Genomic DNA, 15,926 nt, shown 5'->3' with positions numbered 1-15,926 from the left:
AAGAGACATCTACGACAATATCACAGAATACATTAATCAATATCCAACGCAAAAAGCAAAAGGTTCCTCTTTTACCAACTACTCCACTACTGCGGTTGTCACACTAGCTGGGGATGGATGCAACAGGAACAGAAAAAAATCTTATATCACTTTTTTCTTTAAAATGAAATATAAAATGGCATATATTTATGAGGTCACCCTTTTTTAAATAATATTGTTATTTATTTATTCAGAATTATTTTTATGTAGAGCCATTTATATACCTCACTCCAGATAGGCGCATTGGCTAAAAAAGAAATAAAGTCACCTGCAGCGATATGAAGGAGAAAAACTGAAGAAAGGTAAAGACGCCATCGGGGTAAGAACAGTGTCTGCATTACAAATAATCAGTACCTCGATATTTCAGACAGAGCCATGGACGCAAACGATTGTAGTGTGCAGTGCATAATCAGTACCTCGATATTTCAGACAGAGCCATGGACGCAAACGATTGTAGTGTGCAGTGCTTTAATGCAGGAGATTTATCTTGATAATAGCTAAGAGCTGAATGGTCACACAGAGTCCAGGACCAAGGACAGCAGTAACTGCGCTGGTGATGACCAATGAAATCGTGGCACTGAACAATCCTCAAATAAAACACCAAAAACAGACATTTGAGCTGCGATAATAATAATATCTCGCACACACTCTAGAACATGAACTTTCTACATCACTGACGTTATTATATTCAAACCAGTTGAATGCAAACATCGTCAAGAAAGCAAAATAACTCAGAACGTACCTCTCCCGAAGTTCTGTTCCTGAGATCTGGCACCATGAGAGTGTTCGCATGGCTGCCGGGAACGATAGCAGAACCGATACTCATTCTGGGTCCAACTAGCATGTAGCGTTTGTCTCCGGATCGGTACTGGATGCTGTGACACAGTGTTCCGTTCCCGCTCGTGTCTGCGTAATTGGAGTCCCGGGAATATTTGGGCGAATAGTCGGGAGGTTTGGAGCACTGCATCACGATCAAACCGATAATACTGAGCAGGAAAAGCGCTGAAACGGAGCTCAGTGTGATGATCAGATAAAAAGTCACATTGTTCTCTTCCTCGGTTTGCACCGCGCTTTTAGTATCAGACGCTGCAAACGCCTCTTTCGGCTCCACGGCCTTAATACTCACAGTCGCTGTAGCGGACAGTGAAACGTTCCCATTGTCTTTCACCACTATGACCAGTCTCTGCTCCGCCTCGTCTGTTTCTGTGAACAAGCGAAGCGTCCTGATCTGCCCTGTATAGCGCTCCAAACTAAACAGACTGGCGTCTGTAGCGTGCTGCAGCGAGAACGACAGCCAGGCGTTGTATCCTATATCCGCGTCAAAGGCCCGCACTTTAGCCACCGAGTGACCTGCGTTCACATTGCGGGGAACCTCCTCCACACCTTCAGCCGAACCGTTAGCGCTGACCGGAGACAGGATCACTGGAGCGTTGTCGTTCTGATCCAGAATGAACACATTCACTGTGACGTTGCTGCTTAGCGACGGCGTTCCGGAGTCTTTAGCGACCACTTGGAACTGAAAGGTTTTCAGAGTCTCAAAATCAAAGCTTTTCAGCGCGTAAATGTCCCCATTGTCCGGATTAATATTGAGGAAAGATGCCGCGCTGTGTCCTGCGCTCACCTGCCCGAGTGAGTAGGAAACCAGGGCGTTTTCGCCCTCATCCGCGTCAGACGCGCTCACGGTGAACATGGACGCGCCAGGTGCGTTGTTCTCCACCAAGTATAAAGTGTACGGGCTTTCAGAGAATACAGGACTGTTGTCATTAATATCTGATATCTCCACTCGTATTGTTTTACTGGAAGATAATGAGGGGCTCCCGAGATCCTTTGCGGTGACGGTTATGTCATACTGAGACACGGACTCTCTGTCTAAGGGGCTCTTAGTCACTAATGAATAGAAGTTCCCTTCAGATGAAGGTTTCAGATCAAACGGCAAGTCTCCCGCTAAAGTACAGACTACCTGTCCGTTCACACCTGAGTCCAGGTCGGTCACGCCCATCAGTGCGACCACGGTACCGGGAGGCGCGTTCTCGCGAATCCTACTGGACAGAGAAGTGACGTCAATCTCTGGCTTGTTGTCGTTCACGTCCTCAACTTTCACAAACACGTTACAGTGCGTGGACAGCGGAACTTGTCCTTTGTCAGAAACTTCTACATTAATTTCGTGAACCTGCTTCTCCTCAAAATCAATAAGACCTTTAACTTTAATTTCTCCCGTTTTAGAGTCTAAATCAAACAGCTCCGACGCCTTACTTCTGAACTGTTTTCCGAACGAGTAAACAATCTCTCCGTTTAGACCCTCATCGCGATCCGTGGCGTTCACCGTTATTAAGCGAGTGCCTGGCGGCATATTTTCCAAAAGACTGACTGTATACTTTTGCTCATTAAACACAGGCGCGTTGTCATTCACGTCTAAAACCGTTATTGTGACATTAAGTTCACCTGATTTCTGTGGTTTACCACCATCAAATGCAGTGACAACAAACTCATGTGCCGCGTGACGCTCTCTGTCCAGCGGTTTGTGCAGCACCAGGACTGGCACTTTCATGTCGTCACTCAGTTCCTCAGTTTCCAGCTGAAAATGGTCATTTGTGCTCAGTTTGTAAAAACGCAGAGCATTCAGACCAACATCAGGGTCGTGCGCGCCCTCCAACTGAAAGCGCGCTCCCGGCATGGCGGACTCGGAGATTTCCCGGTGGCTCTCCTTACTGGGGAAACTGGGAGAATGGTCATTCACATCCACTATCTCCACTGTAACGTGGTGCATCTCCAACGGGTTCTCTATCACAGCTTTGATATTCACATGACACGGACTGCTTTTACCGCAAAGCTCCTCTCTGTCTATTCTCTGGTTCACAAACAAAGCGCCGTCTCTCTCGTTCACCTGGAAAAGATCCTGCTTTGATCCCGTCACGATGCGGAGATTCCGGTCAGAGAGCGTTCCTCTGTCAATCCCCAGATCTTTAGCGATATTCCCAACAATAGTCCCGATTTTTAATTCCTCCTGTATGGAGTAGCGGATCTGAGCCGAGGTCGTGTTCCACAGCAACAACAGAATCACAAAATGGAGACGTGTCCGCCGACACCCGCTCCTTTCTCTGCCACATTCGGTCCCCATGATGGACGCTCCTCAGTTATCACAGCGGAAATACTGTAAATAAATATACATCCAAACTCTTCTGGTCGTTTTCGGAGCACGAGACGCAGACCGCCATTTATCCCTCGGACAGAATTCTGCTGGCGCCCCTGCGTGGGTTCGGCGCCCTCTCTCTCTCTCTCTCTCTCCGCTGAAGCGATTCTACCCCCTGGCCGCGCACAAAGGAGAGAGATATTCAGGGACCGGCTTTACAGCGATTACTGTGACAACAGCGCCCCCTACCGCACCGACGGAACAGCCCTGGGTTTTGGAAAAGATCTACGCCTTCCAGCGGATATTTTAGTAAATAACCTTCATCACGATGATGAACAATGATTCTAGTGGTTATAGTACAGGGATGAAGGTTCGGATCCCACGTGAGTTTCTGCTGCGTAACCGACTCCGACTTCAGTCATAAAAAGGAAAAGCTTGAGCTCAATAGCAATGGTCGTCTGTGTTCTGAGATCAACAGGAAGGAGGGAATTTGTGGAGCAAATTAAAAAGATAATATATTTTTAATATGTTTATATGTCATATGAACGTTGCCAAAACAGTCATTGTAATGATGTGCAAGAGATACAAATTTATTTATTAAAAAACAAAAAATGTCAGGATCTCTATGAATTAGTCAGATTCTGGAGCAGTTTCAATTAAATTCGTATGAAGAATCAAATCCCTGTGCATTTATAAAACGGCCCATTCAGTGTTCACTTTTACTTTGCATTTCCCCTCCTGTAGTTCCAGCACGTTATTCATTTAAAGACATTACATTACATTACTGACATTTGGCAGATGCTTTTATCCAAAGCGACATACAATTGATTAGACTAAACAGGAGATAATCCTCCCCTGGAGCAATGCAGGGTTAAGGGCCTTGCTCAAGGGCCCAACGGTTGTGGGAATGTTATTGTGGCTACACCGGGATTAGAACCACCTACCTTGGTGTCCCATTCATTTACCTTAACCACTACACAACAGGCCGCCTCAAAAATGCACTACTTCTCAAATCCGCAGAGAAGAGATGAGACTAAACAATATTGTGGAAACCGGGGATGATTGTAACACGTTTTGTTCCATGTAAAACTCAATGAGAGTTAATGGTAGAGCTCTCAAACTTGGATCAAAGCTAGCAATATGTGTCTCCTTCAAATAAGAGACATCTACTACAATACCACAGAATACATTAATCAATATCCAACACAAAAAGCAAAAGTTTCCTCTTTTACCAACTACTCCACTACTGCGGTTGTCACACTAGCTGGGGATGGATGCAACAGGAACAGAAAAAAATCTTATATCACTTTTTTCTTTAAAATGAAATATAAAATGGCATATATTTATGAGGTCACCCTTTTTTAGATAATATTGTTATTTATTTATTCAGAATTATTTTTATGTAGAGCCATTTATATACCTCACTCCAGATAGGCGCATTGGCTAAAAAAGAAATAAAGTCACCTGCAGCGATATGAAGGAGAAAAACTGAAGAAAGGTAAAGACGCCATCGGGGTAAGAACAGTGTCTGCATTACAAATAATCAGTACCTCGATATTTCAGACAGAGCCATGGACGCAAACGATTGTAGTGTGCAGTGCATAATCAGTACCTCGATATTTCAGACAGAGCCATGGACGCAAACGATTGTAGTGTGCAGTGCTTTAATGCAGGAGATTTATCTTGATAATAGCTAAGAGCTGAATGGTCACACAGAGTCCAGGACCAAGGACAGCAGTAACTGCGCTGGTGATGACCAATGAAATCGTGGCACTGAACAATCCTCAAATAAAACACCAAAAACAGACATTTGAGCTGCGATAATAATAATATCTCGCACACACTCTAGAACATGAACTTTCTACATCACTGACGTTATTATATTCAAACCAGTTGAATGCAAACATCGTCAAGAAAGCAAAATAACTCAGAACGTACCTCTCCCGAAGTTCTGTTCCTGTGATCTGGCACCATGAGAGTGTTCGCATGGCTGCCGGGAACGATAGCAGAACCGATACTCATTCTGGGTCCAACTAGCATGTAGCGTTTGTCTCCGGATCGGTACTGGATGCTGTGACACAGTGTTCCGTTCCCGCTCGTGTCTGCGTAATTGGAGTCCCGGGAATATTTGGGCGAATAGTCGGGAGGTTTGGAGCACTGCATCACGATCAAACCGATAATACTGAGCAGGAAAAGCGCTGAAACGGAGCTCAGTGTGATGATCAGATAAAAAGTCACATTGTTCTCTTCCTCGGTTTGCACCGCGCTTTTAGTATCAGACGCTGCAAACGCCTCTTTCGGCTCCACGGCCTTAATACTCACAGTCGCTGTAGCGGACAGTGAAACGTTCCCATTGTCTTTCACCACGATGACCAGTCTCTGCTCCGCCTCGTCTGTTTCTGTGAACGAGCGAAGCGTCCTGATCTGCCCTGTATAGCGCTCCAACACAAACAGACTGGCGTCTGTAGCGTGCTGCAGCGAGAACGACAGCCAGGCGTTGTATCCTATATCTGCGTCAAAGGCCCGCACTTTAGCCACCGAGTGACCTGCGTTCACATTGCGGGGAATCTCCTCCACACCTTCAGCCGAACCGTTAGCGCTGACCGGAGACAGGATCACTGGAGCGTTGTCGTTCTGATCCAGAATGAACACATTCACTGTGACGTTGCTGCTTAGCGACGGCGTTCCGGAGTCTTTAGCGACCACTTGGAACTGAAAGGTTTTCAGAGTCTCGAAATCAAAGCTTTTCAGCGCGTAAATGTTCCCATTGTCTGGATTAATATTGAGGAAAGATGCCGCGCTGTGTCCTGCGCTCACCTGCCCGAATGAGTAGGAAACCAGGGCGTTTTCGCCCTCATCCGCGTCAGACGCGCTCACGGTGAACATGGACGCGCCAGGTGCGTTGTTCTCCACCAAGTATAAGATGTACGGGCATTCAGAGAATACAGGACTGTTGTCATTAATATCTGATATCTCCACTCGTATTGTTTTACTGGAAGATAATGAGGGGCTCCCGAGATCCTTTGCGGTGACGGTTACGTCATACTGAGACACGGACTCTCTGTCTAAGGAGCTCTTGGTCACTAATGAATAGAAGTTCCCTTCAGATGAAGGTTTCAGATCAAACGGCAAGTCTCCCGCTAAAGTACAGACTACCTGTCCGTTCACACCTGAGTCCAGGTCGGTCACGCCCATCAGCGCGACCACGGTACCGGGAGGCGCGTTCTCGCGGATACTACTGGACAGAGAAGTGACGTCAATCTCCGGCTTGTTGTCGTTCACGTCCTCAACTTTCACAAACACGTTACAGTGCGTGGACAGCGGGACTTGTCCTTTGTCAGAAGCCTTTACATTAATTTCGTGAACCTGCTTCTCCTCAAAATCAATAAGACCTTTAACTTTAATTTCTCCCGTTTTAGAGTCTAAATCAAACAGCTCCGACGCCTTACTTCTGAACTGTTTTCCGAACGAGTAAACAATCTCTCCGTTTAGACCCTCATCGCGATCCGTGGCGTTCACCGTTATTAAGCGAGTGCCTGGCGGTATATTTTCCAAAAGACTGACTGTATATTTTTGCTCATTAAACACAGGCGCGTTGTCATTAATATCTAAAACCGTTATTGTGACATTAAGTTCACCTGATTTCTGTGGTTTACCACCATCAAATGCAGTGACAACAAACTCATGTGCCGCGTGACGCTCTCTGTCCAGCGGTTTGTGCAGCACCAGGACTGGCACTTTCATGTCGTCACTCAGTTCCTCAGTTTCCAGCTGAAAATGGTCATTTGTGCTCAGTTTGTAAAAACGCAGAGCATTCAGACCAACATCAGGGTCGTGCGCGCCCTCCAGCTGGAAGCGCGCTCCCGGCATGGCGGACTCGGAGATTTCCAGGCGGCTCTCCTTACTGGGGAAACTGGGAGAATGGTCATTCACATCCACGATCTCCACTGTAACGTGGTGCATCTCCAGCGGGTTCTCTATCACAGCTTTGAGATTCACATGACACGGACTGCTTTTACCGCAAAGCTCCTCTCTGTCTATTCTCTGGTTCACAAACAAAGCGCCGTCTCTCTCGTTCACCTGGAAAAGATCCTGCTTTGATCCCGTCACGATGCGGAGATTCCGGTCAGAGAGCGTTCCTCTGTCAATCCCCAGATCTTTAGCGATATTCCCAACAATAGTCCCGATTTTTAATTCCTCCTGTATGGAGTAGCGGATCTGAGCCGAGGTCGTGTTCCACAGCAACAACAGAATCACAAAATGGAGACGTGTCCGCCGACACCCGCTCCTTTCTCTTCCACATTCGGTCCCCATGATGGACGCTCCTCAGTTATCACAGCGGAAATACTGTAAATAAATATACATCCAAACTCATATGGTCGTTCTCGGAGCCGGAGACGCAGACCGCCATTTATCCCTCGGACAGAATTCTGCTGGCGCCCCTGCGTGGGTTCTGCGCCCTCTCTCTCTCTCTCTCTCTCTCTCTCTCTCTCTCTCTCTCTCTCTCTCTCTCTCTCTCTCTCTCTCTCTCTCCGCTGAAGCGATTCTACCCCCGAGCAGCGCACAAAGGAGAGAGACATTCAGGGACCGGGTTTACAGCGATTACTGTGACAACAGCGCCCCCCAGCGTACCGACGGAACAGCCCTGTGTTTGGGGAAGAAGTGACGTGTTGTTTCTCGGTTTTGGTGCGAAATAAAGTTCATCATAAAAATTATAAGCTTGATTGGTATTTCCATCCTTTGGTAAACGATGACCGCGATACAAACAAAACAGAATATGTATATTAAGGAAAGTAAGTTTTGAAAAATATGAAGGCAGTATCCGGAACCAACAGCAGTTTCTACGGTTATACAGGGTTTATAAAAAGGGCGGAAGGTTCGATCCCAACTGAATTGTTGGTGCGCAACCTACTGCGACTTCAGTAATAAATCGTCAGCTCCATACCACTGACAGGCTGTGCGCTTCATGAGCGACTCAGACCGGCATGATATGAAAGAGCTACACGTCTTAATATAAAAACAAAAGCACCTTTCCGAATTAGTCCAGGTTTGGGTGAATTACGATGAAACCATATCGACTTGGCAGTTGGTTAAAATACAAATCTTTTAAAGCATCAAATTCCCGTGCATTTAAACAAAGGTTTATTTACGGTTAGGCTTTTTTCCTCTTCTGAATGTCTCATCCTGCGATCTGGCACCACCATATTGGCCAAACTCAGTAATTCATTTAAAAACACATAACCTAAATATTCCTAAAGAGATTTTACAAACAATTTCAGAAATCAACATCCTCGCTTCCAAACATTGGAAACTGAAGATTCAGCTATACAACCATTCAAGCCGCTCCAAATAGGAGCATCTGCTAAAAGCGAAATGTAGTCACGTGTACCGTTCAAAAGTATGAAAATGCAAGCAGGGCAAAGACGACATCCGGGAATAAGAGCATCAAGCTAAAAGATAATCCATCCATCCATCCATCATCCTAACCCGCTTATCCTGAACAGGGTCGCAGGGGGGCTGGAGCCTATCCCAGCATACATTGGGCGAAAGGAAATACACCCTGGACAAGTCGCCAGATCATCACAGGGCGCACACACACCATTCACTCACACACTCATACCTACGGGCAATTTAGACTCTCCATTCAGCCTGACATGCATGTTTTTGGACTGTGGGAGGAAACCGGAGTACCAGGAGGAAACCCACGCAGACACGAGGAGAACATGCAAACTTCACACAGAGAGGCCCCGGCCGACGAGGATTCGAACCCAGGACCTCCTTGCTGTGAGGCGGCAGTGCTACCCACTGCACCATCCGTGTCGCCTAAAAGATAATCCGAATTACGATATGAAAGACATGGCCACGAATTTACAAAGAGGTCAGGACCCAGGAAAGCAGTAACTGTGCTAGTGATGACTAATGAAATCGTGGCACTGAACAATCCTCAAATAAAACACCAAAAACAGATATTTAAGCTGCGATAATAATAATCTCTCGCACACTCGAGAACATGAACTTTCTACATCGCTGACGTCAATATATTCAAACCAGTTAAATGCAAACGTCATCAGGATGCAAGAAAGCAAAATAACTCAGAACGTACCTCTCCCGAAGTTCTGTTCCTGAGATCTGGCACCATTAGAGTGTTCGCATGGCTGCCGGGAACGATAGCAGAACCGATACTCATTCTGGGTCCAACTAGCATGTAGCGTTTGTCTCCGGATCGGTACTGGATGCTGTGACACAGTGTTCCGTTCCCGCTCGTGTCTGCGTAATTGGAGTCCCGGGAATATTTGGGCGAATAGTCGGGAGGTTTGGAGCACTGCATCACGATCAAACCGATAATACTGAGCAGGAAAAGCGCTGAAACGGAGCTCAGTGTGATGATCAGATAAAAAGTCACATTGTTCTCTTCCTCGGTTTGCACCGCGCTTTTAGTATCAGACGCTGCAAACGCCTCTTTCGGCTCCACGGACTTAATACTCACAGTCGCTGTAGCGGACAGTGAAACGTTCCCATTGTCTTTCACCACTATGACCAGTCTCTGCTCCGCCTCGTCTGTTTCTGTGAACGAGCGAAGCGTCCTGATCTGCCCTGTATAGCGCTCCAACACAAACAGACTGGCGTCTGTAGCGTGCTGCAGCGAGAACGACAGCCAGGCGTTGTATCCTATATCAGCGTCAAAGGCCCGCACTTTAGCCACCGAGTGACCTGCGTTCACATTGCGGGGAATCTCCTCCACACCTTCAGCCGAACCGTTAGCGCTGACCGGAGACAGGATCACTGGAGCGTTGTCGTTCTGATCCAGAATGAACACATTCACTGTGACGTTGCTGCTCAGCGACGGCGTTCCGGAGTCTTTAGCGACCACTTGGAACTGGAAGGTTTTCAGAGTCTCAAAATCAAAGCTTTTCAGCGCGTAAATGTTCCCATTGTCTGGATTAATATTGAGGAAAGATGCCGCGCTGTGTCCTGCGCTCACCTGCCCGAATGAGTAGGAAACCAGGGCGTTTTCGCCCTCATCCGCGTCAGATGCGCTCACGGTGAACATGGACGCGCCAGGCGCGTTGTTCTCCACCATGTATAAAGTGTACGGGCTTTCAGAGAATACAGGACTGTTGTCATTAATATCTGATATCTCCACTCGTATTGTTTTACTGGAAGATAATGAGGGGCTCCCAAGATCCTTTGCGGTGACGGTTATGTCATACTGAGACACGGACTCTCTGTCTAAGGGGCTCTTAGTCACTAACGAATAGAAGTTCCCTTCAGATGAAGGTTTTAGATCAAACGGCAAGTCTCCCGCTAAAGTACAGACTACCTGTCCGTTCACACCTGAGTCCAGGTCGGTCACGCCCATCAGTGCGACCACGGTACCGGGAGGCGCGTTCTCGCGAATCCTACTGGACAGAGAAGTGACGTCAATCTCTGGCTTGTTGTCGTTCACGTCCTCAACTTTCACAAACACGTTACAGTGCGTGGACAGTGGGACTGGTCCTTTGTCAGAAACTTCTACATTAATTTCGTGAACCTGCTTCTCCTCAAAATCAATAAGACCTTTAACTTTAATTTCTCCCGTTTTAGAGTCTAAATCAAACAGCTCCGACGCCTTACTTCTGAACTGTTTTCCGAACGAGTAAACAATCTCTCCGTTTAGACCCTCATCGCGATCCGTGGCATTCACCGTTATTAAGCGAGTGCCTGGCGGCATATTTTCCAAAAGACTGACTGTATACTTTTGCTCATTAAACACAGGCGCGTTGTCATTCACGTCTAAAACCGTTATTGTGACATTAAGTTCACCTGATTTCTGTGGTTTACCACCATCAAATGCAGTGACAACAAACTCATGTGCCGCGTGACGCTCTCTGTCCAGCGGTTTGTGCAGCACCAGGACTGGCACTTTCATGTCGTCACTCAGTTCCTCAGTTTCCAGCTGAAAATGGTCATTTGTGCTCAGTTTGTAAAAACGCAGCGCATTCAGACCAACATCAGGGTCGTGCGCGCCCTCCAACTGAAAGCGCGCTCCCGGCATGGCGGACTCGGAGATTTCCCGGTGGCTCTCCTTACTGGGGAAACTGGGAGAATGGTCATTCACATCCACGATCTCCACTGTAACGTGGTGCATCTCCAGCGGGTTCTCTATCACAGCTTTGAGATTCACATGACACGGACTGCTTTTACCGCAAAGCTCCTCTCTGTCTATTCTCTGGTTCACAAACAAAGCGCCGTTTCTCTCGTTCACCTGGAAAAGATCCTGCTTTGATCCCGTCACGATGCGGAGATTCCGGTCAGAGAGCGTTCCTCTGTCAATCCCCAGATCTTTAGCGATATTCCCAACAATAGTCCCGATTTTTAATTCCTCCTGTATGGAGTAGCGGATCTGAGCCGAGGTCGTGTTCCACAGCAACAACAGAATCACAAAATGGAGACGTGTCCGCCGACACCCGCTCCTTTCTCTGCCACATTCGGTCCCCATGATGGACGCTCCTCAGTTATCACAGCGGAAATATTGTAAATAAATATACATCCAAACTCATATGGTCGTTTTCGGAGCCGGAGACGCAGACCGCCATTTATCCCTCGGACAGAATTCTGCTGGCGCCCCTGCGTGGGTTCTGCGCCCTCTCTCTCTCTCTCTCTCTCTCTCTCTCTCTCTCTCTCTCTCTCTCTCTCTCTCTCTCTCTCTCTCTCTCCGCTGAAGCGATTCTACCCCCGAGCCGCGCACAAAGGAGAGAGACGTTCAGGGACCGGGTTTACAGCGATTACTGTAACAACAGCGCCCCCCAGCGTACCGACGGAACAGCCCTGTGTTTGGGGAAGAAGTGACGTGTTGTTTCTCGGTTTTTATGCGAAATAAAGTTCATCATAAAAATTATAAGCTTGATTGGTATTTCCATCCTTTGGTAAACGATGACCGCGATACAAACAAAATAGAATATATATATTAAGGAAAGTAAGTTTTGAAAAATATGAAGGCAGTATCCGGAACCAACAGCAGTTTCTACGGTTATACAGGGTTTCTAAAAAGGGCGGAAGGCTCGATCCCACCTGAATTGTTGGTGCGCAGCCTACTGCGACTTCAGTAATAAATCGTCAGCTCCATACCACTGACAGGCTGTGCGCTTCATGAGCGACTCAGACCGGCATGATATGAAAGAGCTACACGTCTTAATATAAAAACAAAAGCACCTTTCCGAATTAGTCCAGGTTTGGGTGAATTACGATTAAACCATGTCGACTTGGCAGTTGGTTAAAATACAAATCTTTTAAAGCATCAAATTCCCATGCATTTAAACAAAGGTTTATTTACGGTTAGGCCGGTTAGGCTTTTTTTCCGTCTTCTGAATGTCTCATCTTGCGATCTGGCACCACCATATTAGCCAAACTCAGTAATTCATTTAAAAACACATAACCTAAATATTCCTAAAGAGATTTTACAAACAATTTCAGAAATCAACATCCTCGCTTCCAAACATTGGAAACTGAAGATTCAGCTATACAACCATTCTGCATTCTGCAACCACAAGCATCTGCTAAAAGCGAAATGTAGTCACGTGTACCGTTCAAAAGTATGAAAATGCAAGCAAGGAAAAGACGACATCCGGGGAATAAGATCATCGAGCTAAAAGATAATCCATCCATCCATCATCCTAACCCCCTTATCCTGAACAGGGTCGCAGGGGGGCTGGAGCCTATCCCAGCATACATTTGGCGAAAGGCAGGAATACACCCTGGACAGGTCGCCAGATCATCGCAGGGCACACACACCATTCACTCACACACTCATACCTACGGGCAATTTAGACTCTCCAATCAGCCTGACCTGCATGTTTTTGGACTGTGGGAGGAAACCGGAGTACCAGGAGGAAACCCACGCAGACACGGGGAGAACATGCAAACTCCGCACAGAGAGGCCCCGGCCTCCTTGCTGTGAGGCGGCAGTGCTACCCACTGTACCATCCGTGTCGCCTAAAAGATAATCCGAATTACGATATGAAAGACATGGCCACGAACTTACAAAGAGTTCAGGACCAAGGACAGCAGTAACTGTGCTAGTGATGACTAATGAAATCGTGGCACTGAACAATCCTCAAATAAAACACCAAAAACAGATATTTAAGCTGCGATAATAATAATCTCTCGCACACTCGAGAACATGAACTTTCTACATCGCTGACGTCATTATATTCAAACCAGTTAAATGCAAACGTCATCAGGATGAAAGAAAGCAAAATAACTCAGAACGTACCTCTCCCGAAGTTCTGTTCCTGAGATCTGGCACCATGAGAGTGTTCGCATGGCTGCCCGGAACGATAGCAGAACCGATACTCATTCTGGGTCCAACTAGCATGTAGCGTTTGTCTCCGGATCGGTACTGGATGCTGTGACACAGTGTTCCGTTCCCGCTCGTGTCTGCGTAATTGGAGTCCCGGGAATATTTGGGCGAATAGTCGGGAGGTTTGGAGCACTGCATCACGATCAAACCGATAATACTGAGCAGGAAAAGCGCTGAAACGGAGCTCAGTGTGATGATCAGATAAAAAGTCACATTGTTCTCTTCCTCGGTTTGCACCGCGCTTTTAGTATCAGACGCTGCAAACGCCTCTTTCGGCTCCACGGCCTTAATACTCACAGTCGCTGTAGCGGACAGTGAAACGTTCCCATTGTCTTTCACCACGATGACCAGTCTCTGCTCCGCCTCGTCTGTTTCTGTGAACAAGCGAAGCGTCCTGATCTGCCCTGTATAGCGCTCCAAACTAAACAGACTGGCGTCTGTAGCGTGCTGCAGCGAGAACGACAGCCAGGCGTTGTATCCTATATCAGCGTCAAAGGCCCGCACTTTAGCCACCGAGTGACCTGCGTTCACATTGCGGGGAATCTCCTCCACACCTTCAGCCGAACCGTTAGCGCTGACCGGAGACAGGATCACTGGAGCGTTGTCGTTCTGATCCAGAATGAACACATTCACTGTGACGTTGCTGCTTAGCGACGGCGTTCCGGAGTCTTTAGCGACCACTTGGAACTGAAAGGTTTTCAGAGTCTCAAAATCAAAGCTTTTCAGCGCGTAAATGTCCCCATTGTGCGGATTAATATTGAGGAAAGATGCTGCGCTGTGTCCTGCGCTCACCTGCCCGAGTGAGTAGGAAACCAGGGCGTTTTCGCCCTCATCCGCGTCAGACGCGCTCACGGTGAACATGGACGCGCCAGGTGCGTTGTTCTCCACCAAGTATAAAGTGTACGGGCTTTCAGAGAATACAGGACTGTTGTCATTAATATCTGATATCTCCACTCGTATTGTTTTACTGGAAGATAATGAGGGGCTCCCAAGATCCTTTGCGGTGACGGTTATGTCATACTGAGACACGGACTCTCTGTCTAAGGGGCTCTTAGTCACTAATGAATAGAAGTTCCCTTCAGATGAAGGTTTTAGATCAAACGGCAAGTCTCCCGCTAAAGTACAGACTACCTGTCCGTTCACACCTGAGTCCAGGTCGGTCACGCCCATCAGTGCGACCACGGTACCGGGAGGCGCGTTCTCGCGAATCCTACTGGACAGAGAAGTGACGTCAATCTCTGGCTTGTTGTCGTTCACGTCCTCAACTTTCACAAACACGTTACAGTGCGTGGACAGTGGGACTGGTCCTTTGTCAGAAACTTCTACATTAATTTCGTGAACCTGCTTCTCCTCAAAATCAATAAGACCTTTAACTTTAATTTCTCCTGTTTTAGAGTCTAAATCAAACAGCTCCGACGCCTTACTTCTGAACTGTTTTCCGAACGAGTAAACAATCTCTCCGTTTAGACCCTCATCGCGATCCGTGGCGTTCACCGTTATTAAGCGAGTGCCTGGCGGTATATTTTCCAAAAGACTGACTGTATACTTTTGCTCATTAAACACAGGCGCGTTGTCATTCACGTCTAAAACCGTTATTGTGACATTAAGTTCACCTGATTTCTGTGGTTTACCACCATCAAATGCAGTGACAACAAACTCATGTGCCGCGTGACGCTCTCTGTCCAGCGGTTTGTGCAGCACCAGGACTGGCACTTTCATGTCGTCACTCAGTTCCTCAGTTTCCAGCTGAAAATGGTCATTTGTGCTCAGTTTGTAAAAACGCAGAGCATTCAGACCAACATCAGGGTCGTGCGCGCCCTCCAACTGAAAGCGCGCTCCCGGCATGGCGGACTCGGAGATTTCCCGGCGGCTCTCCTTACTGGGGAAACTGGGAGAATGGTCATTCACATCCACTATCTCCACTGTAACGTGGTGCATCTCCAGCGGGTTCTCTATCACAGCTTTGAGATTCACATGACACGGACTGCTTTTACCGCAAAGCTCCTCTCTGTCTATTCTCTGGTTCACAAACAAAGCGCCGTCTCTCTCGTTCACCTGGAAAAGATCCTGCTTTGATCCCGCCACGATCCGAAGATTCCGGTCAGAGAGTGTTCCTCTATCAATCCCCAGATCTTTAGCGATATTCCCAACAATAGTCCCGATTTTTAATTCCTCTTGTATTGAGTACCGGATCTGAGCCGAGGTCGTGTTCCACAGCAACAACAGAATCACAAAATGGAGACGTGTCCGCCGACACCCGCTCCTTTCTCTGCCACATTCGGTCCCCATGATGGAGGGTCCTCAGTTCTCACAGCGGAAATACTGTAAATAAATATAAATACAAACTCATATGGTCGTTTTGGGAGCAGGAGACGCAGACCGCCATTTATCCCTCGGACAGAATTCTGCTGGCGCCCC

The 15,926-nt window shown here is 47.3% G+C and overlaps 1 protein-coding gene across 1 annotated transcript; it reads right to left on the bottom strand.

Moving 5' to 3' along the window:
• Positions 1 to 13,385: 13,385 nt before the first annotated feature.
• Positions 13,386 to 15,797, bottom strand: LOC133133621 (protocadherin alpha-8-like). Its single transcript, XM_061249723.1, has one exon. It carries the CDS (start codon positions 15,795 to 15,797, stop codon positions 13,386 to 13,388), a length of 2,412 nt encoding a protein of 803 aa, XP_061105707.1.
• Positions 15,798 to 15,926: the final 129 nt, after the last annotated feature.

Source organism: Conger conger, chromosome 7, assembly GCF_963514075.1.
Source record: "Conger conger chromosome 7, fConCon1.1, whole genome shotgun sequence".
In the NCBI taxonomy this organism is placed as follows: domain Eukaryota; kingdom Metazoa; phylum Chordata; class Actinopteri; order Anguilliformes; family Congridae; genus Conger; species Conger conger.
This window is presented reverse-complemented; position numbering and strand designations above follow the sequence as displayed.

Coding starts and splice junctions, on each gene's coding strand:
- LOC133133621 (XM_061249723.1), bottom strand. CDS start 15,797: ATGGGGACCGAATGTGGCAGAGAAAGGAGCGGGTGTCGGCGGACACGT.